This window comes from Meleagris gallopavo, chromosome 32 (assembly GCF_905368555.1).
Source record: "Meleagris gallopavo chromosome 32, MGAL_WU_HG_1.1, whole genome shotgun sequence".
In the NCBI taxonomy this organism is placed as follows: Eukaryota; Metazoa; Chordata; class Aves; order Galliformes; family Phasianidae; genus Meleagris; species Meleagris gallopavo.
The window spans coordinates 246,238-259,152 of record NC_139436.1 but is presented as its reverse complement, the minus strand read 5'-3'; the positions used below and the strand labels follow the sequence as shown (position 1 = coordinate 259,152).

Here is a 12,915-nt window from a genome sequence, read left to right as displayed (position 1 = left end):
GATGGGATGGGATGGGATGGGATGGGATGGAGAGGTGGGGATGGGATGGGGAGGTGGAGATGGGATGGGGAGGTGGGGATGGGGATGGGATGGGGAATAGGGGATGGGATGGGGAGGTGGGGATGGGATGGGATGGGATGGGGAGGTGGGGATGGGATGGGGATGGGGATGGAGATGGGGAGGAGGGGAGGGGATGGGATGGGATGGGATGGGATGGGATGGGATGGGATGGAGAGGTGGGGATGGGATGGGGAGGTGGGGATGGGATGGGAAGGAGGAGATGGGATGGGATGGGATGGGGAGGAGGGGATGGGATGGGAGGAGGGGATGGGATGGGATGGGATGGGATGGGGAGGTGAGGATGGGATGGGGAGGAGGGGATGGGATGGGGAGGTGGGGATGGGATGGGGAATAAGGGATGGGATGGGGAATAGGGGATGGGATGGGATGGGGAGGTGGGGATGGGATGGGGAGGAGGGGATGGGATGGGGAGGAGGAGATGGGATGGGGAGGTGGGGATGGGATGGGAAGGAGGAGATGGGATGGGGAGGTGAGGATGGGATGGGGAGGAGGAGATGGGATGGGGAGGTGAGGATGGGATGGGGAGGAGGGGATGGGATGGGGAGGTGGGGATGGGATGGGGAGGTGGGGATGGGATGGGGAGTGGGGATGGGATGGGGAGAGGGGATGGGATGGGGAGTGGGGATGGGATGGGATGGGGAGGTGGGGATGGGATGGGGAGGTGGGGATGGGATGGGGATGGGATGGGGAGGTGGAGATGTGATGGGGAGGAGGGGATGGGATGGCGATGGGGAGGTGGGGATGGGATGGGGAGGAGGGGATGGGATGGGGAGGAGGGGATGGGATGGGGAGGTGGGGATGGGATGGGGAGGAGGGGATGGGATGGGGAGGAGGGGATGGGATGGGGAGGAGGGGATGGGACGGGGAGGAGCGGATGGGATGGGGAGGTGGAGATGTGATGGGGAGGTGGGGATGGGATGGGGAGTGGGGATGGGATGGGGAGAGGGGATGGGATGGGGAGTGGGGATGGGATGGGATGGGGAGGTGGGGATGGGATGGGGAGGAGGGGATAGGATGGGATGGGATGGGGAGGTGGGGATGGGATGGGGAGGAGGGGATGGGATGGGATGGGATGGGGAGGGAGGGGATGGGATGGGATGGGATGGGATGGGATGGGATGGGATGGGGAGGTGGAGATGTAATGAGGATGAGAATGGGGAGGTGGAGATGGGATGGGGATGGGATGGGGAGGAGGGGATGGGATGGGAATGGGATAGGATGGGGAGGTGGAGATGGGATGAGGAGGAGGGGATGGGATGGGGAGGTGGGGATGGGATGGCGATGGGGAGGACGGGATGGGATGGGATGGGATGGGATGGGATGGGATGGGATGGGATGGGATGGGGAGGTGGGGATGGGATGGGATGGGGATGGGGAGGTGGAGATGGGATGGAGATGGGATGGGGAGGAGGGGATGGGATGGGGAGGAAGGGATGCGATGGGGAGGAGGGGATGAGATGGGGAGGAAGGGATGGGATGGGGAGGAAGGGATGGGATGGGGAGGTGGAGATGGGATGGGGAGTGGGGATGGGATGGGGAGGTGGAGATGGGATGGAATGGGATGCGGAGGAAGGGATGGGATGGGGAGGTGGAGATGTGATGGGGAGGTGGGGATGGGATGGGGAGTGGGGATGGGATGGGGGGGAGGGGATGGGATGGGGAGGAAGTGATGGGATGGGGGGGAGGGGATGGGATGGGGAGGAAGGGATGGGATGGGAGGGTGGAGATGGGATGGGGAGGAAGGGATGGGATGGGGAGGTGGAGATGGGATGGAATTGGATGCGGAGGAGGGGATGGGATGGGGAGGTGGAGATGTGATGGGGAGGTGGGGATGGGATGGGGAGTGGGGATGGGATGGGGGGGAGGGGATGGGATGGGGGGGAGGGGATGGGATGGGGAGGTGGGGATGGGATGGGATGGGATGGGGAGGAGCGGATGGGATGGGGAGGTGGGGATGGGATGGGATGGGATGGCGATGGGGAGGTGGAGATGTGATGGGGATGGGGATGGGGAGGTGGAGATGGGATGGAGATGGGATGGGGAGGAGGGGATGGGATGGGGAGGAAGGGATGGGATGGGGAGGAGGGGATGAGATGGGGAGGAAGGGATGGGATGGGGAGGTGGGGATGGGATGGGGAGGAGGGGATGGGATGGGGAGGGGGAATGGGACAGGCGGGTGGGGATTAATGGGATGGGGAGGTGGGGAGGATATGGGGAAGTGGGGATTATTGGGATGGGGAGGTGGGGAGGATATGGGGAAGTGGGGATTATTGGGATGGGGAGGTGGGGATGATGTGGGGAAGTGGGGATTATTGGGATTGGGAGGTGGGGATGATGTGGGGAATTTGGATGTGGGAAGACTGGAATGACATGGGGGGCTGGGGATGATGTGGGGAGTTGGGAACACCATGGAGAGGTGGGAATGCTGCTGGAAACTGGGAATGCCATGGGGAGGTGGAAATGATGTAGGGAACTGTGAATGCCGTGGGGGGATGGGGATGCTGCTGGGAATGCCGGGGGGGTTGGGAATACCAAGGGGGAGTGGGGAGGCCATGGGGGGGTGGGGATGCCATGGGGGTTAGGAATGCTGCTGGGAATGCTGGGGGGGGTAGGGATGCCATGAGGGGGTGGGAATGCTGCTGGGAATGCCATGGGGGCATGGGGACGCCATGGGGGGTGGGAATGCCATGGGGAGATGGGAATGCTGCTGGGAATGCTGGGGGGGGTAGGGATGCCATGGGGGGGTGGTGATGCCGTGGGGGGGTGGGGATGCTGCTGGGAATGCCATGGGGGGGTGGGGAGGCCATGGGGGGGTGGGGATGCTGCTGGGAATGCCATGGGGGGGTGGGGAGGCCATGGGGGGGTGGGGATGCTGCTGGGAATGCCATGGGGGGGTGGGGAGGCCATGGGGGGGTGGGGATGCTGCTGGGAATGCCATGTGGGGGTGGGGAGGCCATGGGGGGGTTGGGATGCTGCTGGGAATGCCATGGGGGGGGTGGGGAGGCCATGGGGAGTGGGGATGCTGCTGGGAATGCCATGGGGGGGTGGGGATGCTGCTGGGAATGCCATTGAGGGGGTGGGGAGGCCATGGGGGGGAAGGGATGCTGCTGGGAATGCCATGGGGGGGTGAGGATGCTGCTGGGAATGCCATTGGGGGGGTGGGGAGGCCATGGGGGGGTGGGGATGCTGCTGGGAATGCCATGGGGGGTGGGGATGCTGCTGGGAATGCCATGGGGGGGTGGGGAGGCCATGGGGGGGTGGGGATGCTGCTGGGAATGCCATGGGGGGGTGGGGAGGCCATGGGGGGTGGGGATGCTGCTGGGAATGCCATGGGGGGGTGGGGAGGCCATGGGGGGGTGGGGATGCTGCTGGGAATGCCATGGGGGGGTGGGGAGGCCATGGGGGGGTGGGGATGCTGCTGGGAATGCCATGGGGGGGTGAGGATGCTGCTGGGAATGCCATGGGGGGGTGAGGATGCTGCTGGGAATGCCATGGGGGGGTGAGGATGCTGCTGGGAATGCTATTGGGGGGGTGGGGAGGCCATGGGGGGGGTGAGGATGCTGCTGGAAATGCCATTGGGGGGGTGGGGAGGCCATGGGGGGTGGGAGCACTGCTGCAGGGACGGAGCGCTCGCCGTCCGCCCTCGCAGGAAGGGAACGCCGTCCCCGTGGGTGCTGGGGTGCAACGTGACGTGTCCAAAGCTCTCCCCGAGCAGAGCTGTGTCCCTGCAGCGCTGCAGCACCACGTACCTGTGTCTGCTGCGCCGGCCTCGGCCTCGGAGGGCTTCTGCTGCTCCTGCGACGACAGCAGGTCCTGGATCTGCAGGGAGAGGAGCGGGGCGGTCAGGGCGCGATGCAAACCTGCAGGTGCACCCGTGCCGGAGCCACCGAGCGGGGATTTCAGTGTGTGCAAAGCAATCTGACCCTGCATCGCTGCAATCTGACCATGCGTTGCTGGAATCTGACCCTGCATCGCTGCAACCTGCCCATGCGTTGCTGCAATCTGCCCATGCATTGCTGCAATCTGCCCATGCGTTGCTGCAATCTGACCCTGCATCGCTGCAACCTGCCCATGCGTTGCTGGAATCTGCCCCTGCATCGCTGCAACCTGCCCATGCGTTGCTGGAATCTGACCCTGCATTGATGCAATCTGACCTTGCCCTGCTGCAACCTGACCCTGCATCGCTGCAATCTGCCCATGTGTTGCTGGAATCTGACCCTGCATTGCCGCAACCTGCCCATGCGTTGCTGCAATCTGACCCTGCATCGCTGCAACCTGCCCATGCGTTGCTGCAATCTGACCCTGCATCGCTGCAACCTGCCCATCTGTTGCTGTAGTCTGACCCTGCATTGCCGCAACCTGCCCATGCGTTGCTGCAATCTGATCCTGCATTGCTGCAATCTGCCCATGCGTTGCTGTAATCTGCCCCTACATTGCTGCAATCTGCCCATGCATTGCTGCAATCTGACCCTACATTGCCGCAATCTGACCATGCGTTGCTGGAATCTGACCCTACATTGCCGCAATCTGACCATGCGTTGCTGGAATCTGACCCTGCATTGCCGCAACCTGCCCCTGCGTTGCTGCAATCTGCCCCTGCATTGCTGCAACCTGCCCACGCGTTGCTGCAATCCGACCCTGCATTGATGCAATCTGACCTTGCCCTGCTGCAATCTGCCCATACGTTGCTGCAATCTGCCCCTGCATCGCTGCAACCTGCCCATGCGTTGCTGTAATCTGCCCCTGCATTGCTGCAACCTGCCCATGCGTTGCTGCAATCCGACCATGCATTGCTGCAATCTGTCCTTGCATTGCTGCAACCTGACCCCGCACCGCTGTAATCTGCCCCTGCACAGCTGCAATCTGACTCTGCATTGCTATAATCTGCCTTTGCATTGCTGTAATCTGACTCTGCATCGCTGCAATGACCCTGCATTGCTGCAATCTGATCCTGCATTGATGCAATCTGACCTTGCCCTGCTGTAATCTGCCCCTGCACTGCTGCAATCTGACTCTGCACAGCTGCAATCTGCCCCTGCACTGCTGCAATCTGACTCTGCACAGCTGCAATCTGCCCCTGCACTGCTGCAATCTGACTCTGCACAGCTGCAATCTGCCCCTGCACTGCTGCAATCTGCCCCTGCACAGCTGCAATCTGCCCCTGCACAACTGCAATCTGCCCCTGCACTGCTGCAATTCGCCCCTGCACAGCTGCAATCTGCCCCTGCACAGCTGCAATCTGCCCCTGCACACCTGCAATCTGCCCCTGCACAGCTGCAATCTGCCCCTGCACAACTGCAATCTGCCCCTGCACAGCTGTAATCTGCCCCTGCACAGCTGCAATTCGCCCCTGCACAGCTGCAATCTGCCCCTGCACTGCTGCAATCTGCCCCTGCATTGCCGCCACCTGACTCTGCACTGCTGCAATCTGCCCCTGCATTGCTGCCACCTGACTCTGCACTGCTGCACTCTGACCCCAGCCCTGCAGCCTGCCCCCGTGCCGCGATCTCCCCTTGCACGACTGCAAACCGCCCGTGCACCGCTCCAATCAGCCTCCACGAATGCAATCCGCCCCTGCATGGTTGCAACCCAACCCTAGCCCTGCAGTCTGCCCCTGCGCTGCCGCAATCCTGCACCTGCACCACTGCGAGCTGCCCCTGCACCGCTGCAGCCCCCAGCACAACCCAGTTCGGGCCTCCCTGTTTTGCAAACCCCTCTGAGCCACTCCCTGCCTGCTGCCCTTCCTGCAGGTGCTGCAAGGGACCCCCGATGCAGCGCCGTTACTCACGCTGGCGAGGCTGCTGTCCAGGTCGGGGAGGTTCATATCCGTAACCGTCATCGAAGGGCTGAAGAGCTGCAAAAGGAGCAGCGTTGGGGACGGAGAGCCGAGGTGGGGGGGGGGGGGGGGGGAGGGAGCGGAATTTGGGGGGGGGTTTGGAGGGGGGGGGGGCGGCGAGGGGGGTGCAGCACTCACGTCCAGCAGCGCGCTGGTGTCCACGCTGAAGCCGTGCGTGGTCAGCATGGTCTGCAGGTTGTCCAGGTTGGAGTCGATGGTGTCCAGGTGGTCGTTGAGCTCGTTCCTGAGCGCGGGGAGAAGGGACAGTGAACCCCGCACAGTCACCGAAGGGCCGGGCTTCAAAAGGACCATTGAGTCCCAACCCACTGCTGGGCGCACGGCCGCCAACCACCAGACCAGGCGGCCCAGAGAACCCAGTGGGTGCCGTAAGGATCCATGGGGGGCCAGAGGGATCACACAGGGTGCCGCAGGAATCCATAGGGTGTCATAGGGATCCTTAGGGCGTCATAGGGATCCTTAGGGCGTCATAGGAATTCATAGGGAGCCATAGGAATCCATAGGGTGTCATAGGGATCCTTAGGGCGTCATAGGGATCCTTAGGGCATCATAGGAATACATAGGGAGCCATAGGAATCCATAGGGAGCTATAGGAATCCATAGGGCATCATAGGAATACATAGGGAGCCATAGGAATCCATAGGGTGTCATAGGGATCCTTAGGGCATCATAAGAATCCATAGGGAGCCATAGGAATCCATAGGGTGTCAAAGGGATCCTTAGGGCATCATAGGAATCCATAGGGAGCCATAGGAATCCATAGGGTGCCACAGGAATCCATAGGGTGTCACAGAGATCCTTAGGGCATCATAGGGATCCTTAGGGCATCATAGGAATCCATAGGGAGCCATAGGAATCCATAGGGTGCCACAGGAATCCATAGGGTGCCACAGGGTGTCACAGGAATCCATAGGGAGCCATAAGGATCCATAGGGAGCCATAGGGATCCATAGGGTATCATAGGAATCCATAGGGCATCATAGGAATCCATAGGGAGCCATAGGAATCCATAGGGTGCCACAGGAATCCATAGGGTGTCATAGGGATCCTAAGGGCATCATAGGAATCCATAGGGTGCCATAGGAATCCATAGGGTGCCACAGGAATCCATAGGGCGTCATAGGGATCCTTAGGCCATCATAGGAATCCATAGGGAGCCATAGGAATCCATAGGGTGCCACAGGAATCCATAGGGTGTCATAGGAATCCATAAAGAGCCATAGGAATCCATAGGGCGTCATAGGAATCCATAGGGTGCCACAGGAATCCATAGGGCGTCATAGGGATCCTTAGGGCATCATAGGGATCCATAGGGAGCCATAGGAATCCATAGGGCATCATAGGGATCCTTAGGGCATCATAGGAATCCATAGAGAGCCATAGGAATCCATAGGGCGTCATAGGAATCCATAGGGTGCCACAGGAATCCATAGGGTGTCATAGGGATCCTTAGGGCATCATAGGAATCCATAGGGTGCCATAGGAATCCATAGGGCGTCATAGGGATCCTTAGGGCATCATAGGAATCCATAGGGTGCCATAGGAATCCATAGGGCGTCATAGGGATCCTTAGGGCATCATAGGAATCCATAGGGTGCCATAGGAATCCATAGGGTGCTGTAGGAATCCATAGGGTGCCACAGGAATCCATAGGGCGTCATAGGGATCCTTAGGGCATCATAGGGATCCATAGGGTGCCACAGGAATCCATAAGGCATCACAGGAATCCATAGGACATCAGAGGGATCCTTAGGGCATCATAGGAATCCATAGGAATCTATAGGGAGCCATAGGGATCCTTAGGGAATCATAGGAATCCATAGGGAGCCACAGGAATCCATAGGGAGCTATAGGGATCCTTAGGGCATCATAGGAATCCATAGGGAGCCATAGGGATCCATAGGGAGCCATAGGGATCCATAGGGTATCATAGGAATCCATAAGGCATCACAGGAATCCATAGGGCATCATAGGGATCCTTAGGGCATCATAGGAATCCATAGGGAGCCATAGGGACCCATAGGAATCCACAGGGTGTCACAGGGTGCCATAAGGATCCATAGGGTGCCACAAGGATCCACAGGGTGCCATAAGGATTCATAGAGTGCCATACGGATCACACAGGGTGCCATAAGGATCCTTAGGGTGCCATAAGGACTCACAGAGTGTCATAGGGATCCACAGGGAGCCATAGGAATCCATAGGGTGCCATAAGGATCCTTAGGGTGTCATAAGGATTCATAGGGTGCCACAAGGATCCACAGGGTGCCATAGGGACCCATAGGGTGCCATAAGGATTCAGAGAGTGCCATAGCGATCCATAGGGAGCCATAGGGATCCATAGGGAGCCATAGGGATTCATAGGGTGCCATAAGGATCCATAGGGAGCCATAGGGATTCCATAGGGTGTCATAAGGATCCACAGGGTGCCATAGGGACCCATAGGGTGCCATAAGGATTCAGAGAGTGCCATAGCAATCCATAGGGAGCCATAGGGATCCATAGCGAGCCATAGGGACCCATAGGGTGCCATAAGGATCCATAGGGATTCATAGGGTGCCATAAGGATCCATAGGGAGCCATAGGGATTCATAGGATGCCATAAGGATCCATAGGGATTCACAGCATGCCATAAGAATCCATAGGGAGCCATAAGGATTCACAGGGTGCCATAGGGATCCATAGGGTGCCATAAGGATCCATAGGGTGCCACAAGGATCCACACAGTGCCTTTAGGTGAAGTCCCCCCTGGCGCAGCACCTCCATCAGCTGCTTTATCAGCACCAGGAGATGCAGGGCTGCTGCAGCGGGGCCAGAGGGCACAGGGCTGCTCGGAGGCTGCAGCGTCACTCAGCACAGGAGGGACCGTCCCAAAAGAGGGCAGATTTGGGGTCAGACGTGGGGAAATCCTTCACCCAGAGGCGGTGCAGCCCCAGCACTGCTGCCCGGAGCTGTGGGTGCCCCATCCCTGCAGGTGCCCGAGGCTGTGGGTGGGCCCTGGGCAGCCTGAGCTGGGGGGCAGCCAGCCCACGGCAGGGGTGGGGCTGGGGGGTCCTTCCGACCCAACCCTTACAGATTCTGATCTGTCAGGACCCTTCCGACCCAACCATGCTGTGGTTGTGTGATCTGTAAGGACCCTTCCAACCCAACCATGCTGTGGATGTGTGATCTGTAAGGACCCTTCCAACCCAACCATTCTGTGGATGTGTGATCTGTAAGGACCCTTCCAACCCAACCATTCTGGGGTTGTGTGATCTGTAAGGACCCTTCCAACCCAACCATGCTGTAGCTCTGTGATCTGTAAGGACCCTTCTGACCCAACCATGCTGTGGTTGTGTGATCTGTAAGGACACTTCCAACCCAACCATTCTGGGGTTGTGTGATCTGTAAGGACCCTTCCAACCCAACCATGCTGTGGTTGTGTGATCTGTAAGGACCCTTCCAACCCAACCATCCTGTGGTTGTGTGATCTGTCAGGATCCTTCCGGCCCAACCATCCTGTGGTTGTGTGATCTGTAAGGACCCTTCCAACCCAACCATCCTGTGGTTGTGTGATCTGTAAGGACCCTTCCAACCCAACCATGCTGTAGCTCTGTGATCTGTAAGGACCCTTCTGACCCAACCATGCTGTGGTTGTGTGACCTGTAAGGACCCCTCCAACCCAACCATGCTGTGGATGTGTGATCTGTAAGGACCCTTCTGATCCAACCATCCTGTGGTTGTGTGATCTGTAAGGACCCTTCTGACCCAACCATCCTGTGGTTGTGTGATCTGTAAGGACCCTTCTGACCCAACCATTCTATAGTTGTGTGATCTGTAAGGACCCTTCCAACCCAATCATTCTGAGGTTGTGTGATCTGTAAGGACTCTTCCGACCCAACCATTCTGTGGTTGTGTGATCTGTAAGGACCCTTCCAATCCAACCATACTATCTCTATGATCTGTAAGGATCCTTCTAAGCAAACTATTTGGTGGCTTTATGATCTTTAAGGACCTCTCCAACACAACCATGCTATGTCTCTACAACCTTTAAGGGCCCTTCCAAGTCAAACCATTCCATGCCTCTATAATCTTTAAGGACCTTTCCAATCCTACCATTCCATGTCACGATGATCTTTAAGATCCCTTCCAACCCCACCGTACCATGTCTCTATGATCTGCAAGGACCCTTCGAATGCAATCATCCCGTGGCTCTATGATCTGCAAGAACCCTTCCAACCCAATCACTTTCTTGTTCCATGGCTCCGTCATCTTCAAAGACTCTTCCAACCCAACGATTCCACGGCTCTGTGACCCTTAAGGACCCTTTCAACTCAACCATTCCATGGTTCTATGACCTTTCTAGACCTTTCCAACACATCCCAACCCACCCTACAGCTCTATGACCTTTAAGGACCCTTCCAACCTCTGCGCTCTCTAAGGACTGTTCCACCCCACACATCCCATGGCTTTAGGACCTTTAAGGACCCTTCCAACCCAACCCATCCCATGCATCCGTGATCTTTAAGAACCCTTTTAATCCAACCGTCCCATGGCTCTAGGACATTTAAGGGCCCTTCCAACTCACCCCATGCATCTACGATCTGTAAGGACCCTTCCAACCCAATCATCCCATGGCTCTATGATCTCTAACAACCTTTCCAACCCAACTCATTCAACGGCTCTATGACCTTGAAGGACCCTTCCAACCCACACATCCCATGGCTCTACAACCTCTTAGGACCCTTCCAACCCACCCCATGTATCTATGACCTTTAAGAACCCTTCCAACCCAACCATCCCATGGCTCTATGACATTTAAGGACCCTTCCAACCCATCCCATGAATCTATGACCTTTTAGAACCCTTCCAACCCAACCATCCCATGGCTCTATGACATTTAAGGACCCTTCCAACCCATCCCATGAATCTATGACCTTTTAGAACCCTTCCAACCCAACCGTCCCATGACTTTAAGACATTTAAGGACCCTTCCAACCCACCCCATTCATCTATGACCTTTTAGAACCCTTTTAGCCCAACCATCCCATGACTTTAAGACATTTAAGGACCCTTCCAACCCAATCATCCCATGGCTCTATGATCTCTAACAACCTTTCCAACCCAACTCATTCAACGGCTCTATGACCTTGAAGGACCCTTCCAACCCACACATCCCATGGCTCTACAACCTCTTAGGACCCTTCCAACCCACACATCCCATGGCTCTACAACCTCTTAGGACCCTTCCAACCCACACATCCCATGGCTCTACAACCTCTTAGGACCCTTCCAACCCACCCCCTGCATCTATGACCTTTTAGAACCTTTCCAACCCAACCGTCCCATGACATTAAGACATTTAAGGACCCTTCCAACCCATCCCATGCCTCTATGATCTTTAAGAACCCTTTTAGCCCAACCTTCCCATGACTTTAAGACATTTAAAGATCCTTCCAACCCATCCCATTCATCTATGACCTTTTAGAACCCTTTTAGCCCAACCATCCCATGACATTAAGACATTTAAGGACCCTTCCAACCCACCCCATGCATCTATGACCTTTTAGAACCCTTCCAACCCAACCGTCCAATGACTTTAGACATTTAAGGACCCTTCCAGCTCACCCCATGCATCTATGATCTTTAAGAACCCTTTTAGCCCAACCATCCCATGACTTTAAGACACTTAATGGCCCTTCCAACTCAACCCATGCATCTATGATCTTTAAGAATCCTTCCAACCCAACCGTGCCATGACTTTAAGCCATTTAAGGACCCTTCCAACCCATCCCATGCATCTATGACCTTTTAGAACCCTTCCAACCCAACCTTCCCATGACTTTAAGACATTTAAGGACCCTTCCAACCCATCCCATACATCTATGACCTTTTAGAACCCTCCTAGCCCAACCTTCCCATGACTTTTAGACATTTAAGGACCCTTCCAACCCACCCCATGCCTCTATGCTCTGACCCATCCAACCCAACCACCTCCATGGTTCCACCTGCAGAGACACACAAGAAAAAGACCAGAAACACTGCAGCCACAGCCCAACCCAACGCCCACTACGCCCCTCACCCACTCCTTTGGTTCCCATCCCCACCTTCCCCCCAGCACCCGGGATGCATCCCTCGTGCTCTCCCTCCTCCCCGGCAGCGCTGCGCCCACACAGAGCAGCTTTTGTTCCCCTCTTTCCTCCTCTGTCCCGACATCCCACTGCCCGACAGCGCGACGACGGAGCCGCCTCGCACCGCCAGCCCCGACTCAGCCAGCAGCCGGCAGCCCGGGCTCAGCGCCTCGAGATGCGGCCTCAGCCCACCCCGCAGTGCTTCTCATTAGGGAGAAACCTCGTTAGGGCAGCGCCGCCTTGGGGCTGCCATTGCCACGGCCGGGAGTGGAGCAGTAGAGATGTGCGCCCTGCCAGGACCTGAGCAGAAGAACTTTGTGCCCTGCCAGGACCTGAGCAGCACAGCTTTGAGCTCTGCCAGGACCTGAGCAGCAGAACTTTGTGCCCTGCCAGGATCTGAGCCAGGACCTGAGCAGCACAGCTTTGTGCCCTGCCAGGACCTGAGCAGCACAGCTTTGAGCTCTGCCAGGATCTGAGCAGCACAGTTTTGCGCCCTGCCAGGATCTGAGCAGCACAGCTTTGAGCTCTGCCAGGACCTGAGCAGCACAGCTTTGTGCTCTGCCAGGACCTGAGCAGCACAGCTTTGTGCTCTGCCAGGACCTGAGCAGTAGAGCTTTGTGCTCTGCCAGGACCTGAGCAGTAGAGCTTTGTGCCCTGCCAGGACCTGAGCAGTAGAGCTTTGTGCTCTGCCAGGACCTGAGCAGTAGAGCTTTGTGTTCTGCCAGGATCTGAGCAGCACAGCTTTGAGCTCTGCCAGGACCTGAGCAGTAGAGCTTTGAGCTCTGCCAGGACCTGAGCAGTAGAGCTTTGTGCTCTGCCAGGACCTGAGCAGCACAGCTTTGTGCTCTGCCAGGACCTGAGCAGCACAGC

General features: G+C 57.5%; 1 protein-coding gene across 2 annotated transcripts in view; it reads right to left on the bottom strand.

Moving 5' to 3' along the window:
- The window catches only part of HSF1 (heat shock transcription factor 1), a 94,824-nt gene that overhangs the window by 7,687 nt on the left and 74,222 nt on the right, over window positions 1–12,915 (bottom strand). For both annotated transcript variants that reach the window (XR_014880713.1, XM_085214660.1), the window contains 3 exons: window positions 6,056–6,161; window positions 5,870–5,935; window positions 3,831–3,900 (listed from right to left, as the gene is read on the bottom strand). Coding sequence is in view for 1 of the 2 variants with exons in the window: in XM_085214660.1 (XP_085070786.1) it covers window positions 3,831–3,900; window positions 5,870–5,935; window positions 6,056–6,161 (242 nt within the window). In the remaining variant the exon portion in view is untranslated. The remainder of the gene's footprint in view (window positions 1–3,830; window positions 3,901–5,869; window positions 5,936–6,055; window positions 6,162–12,915) is intronic.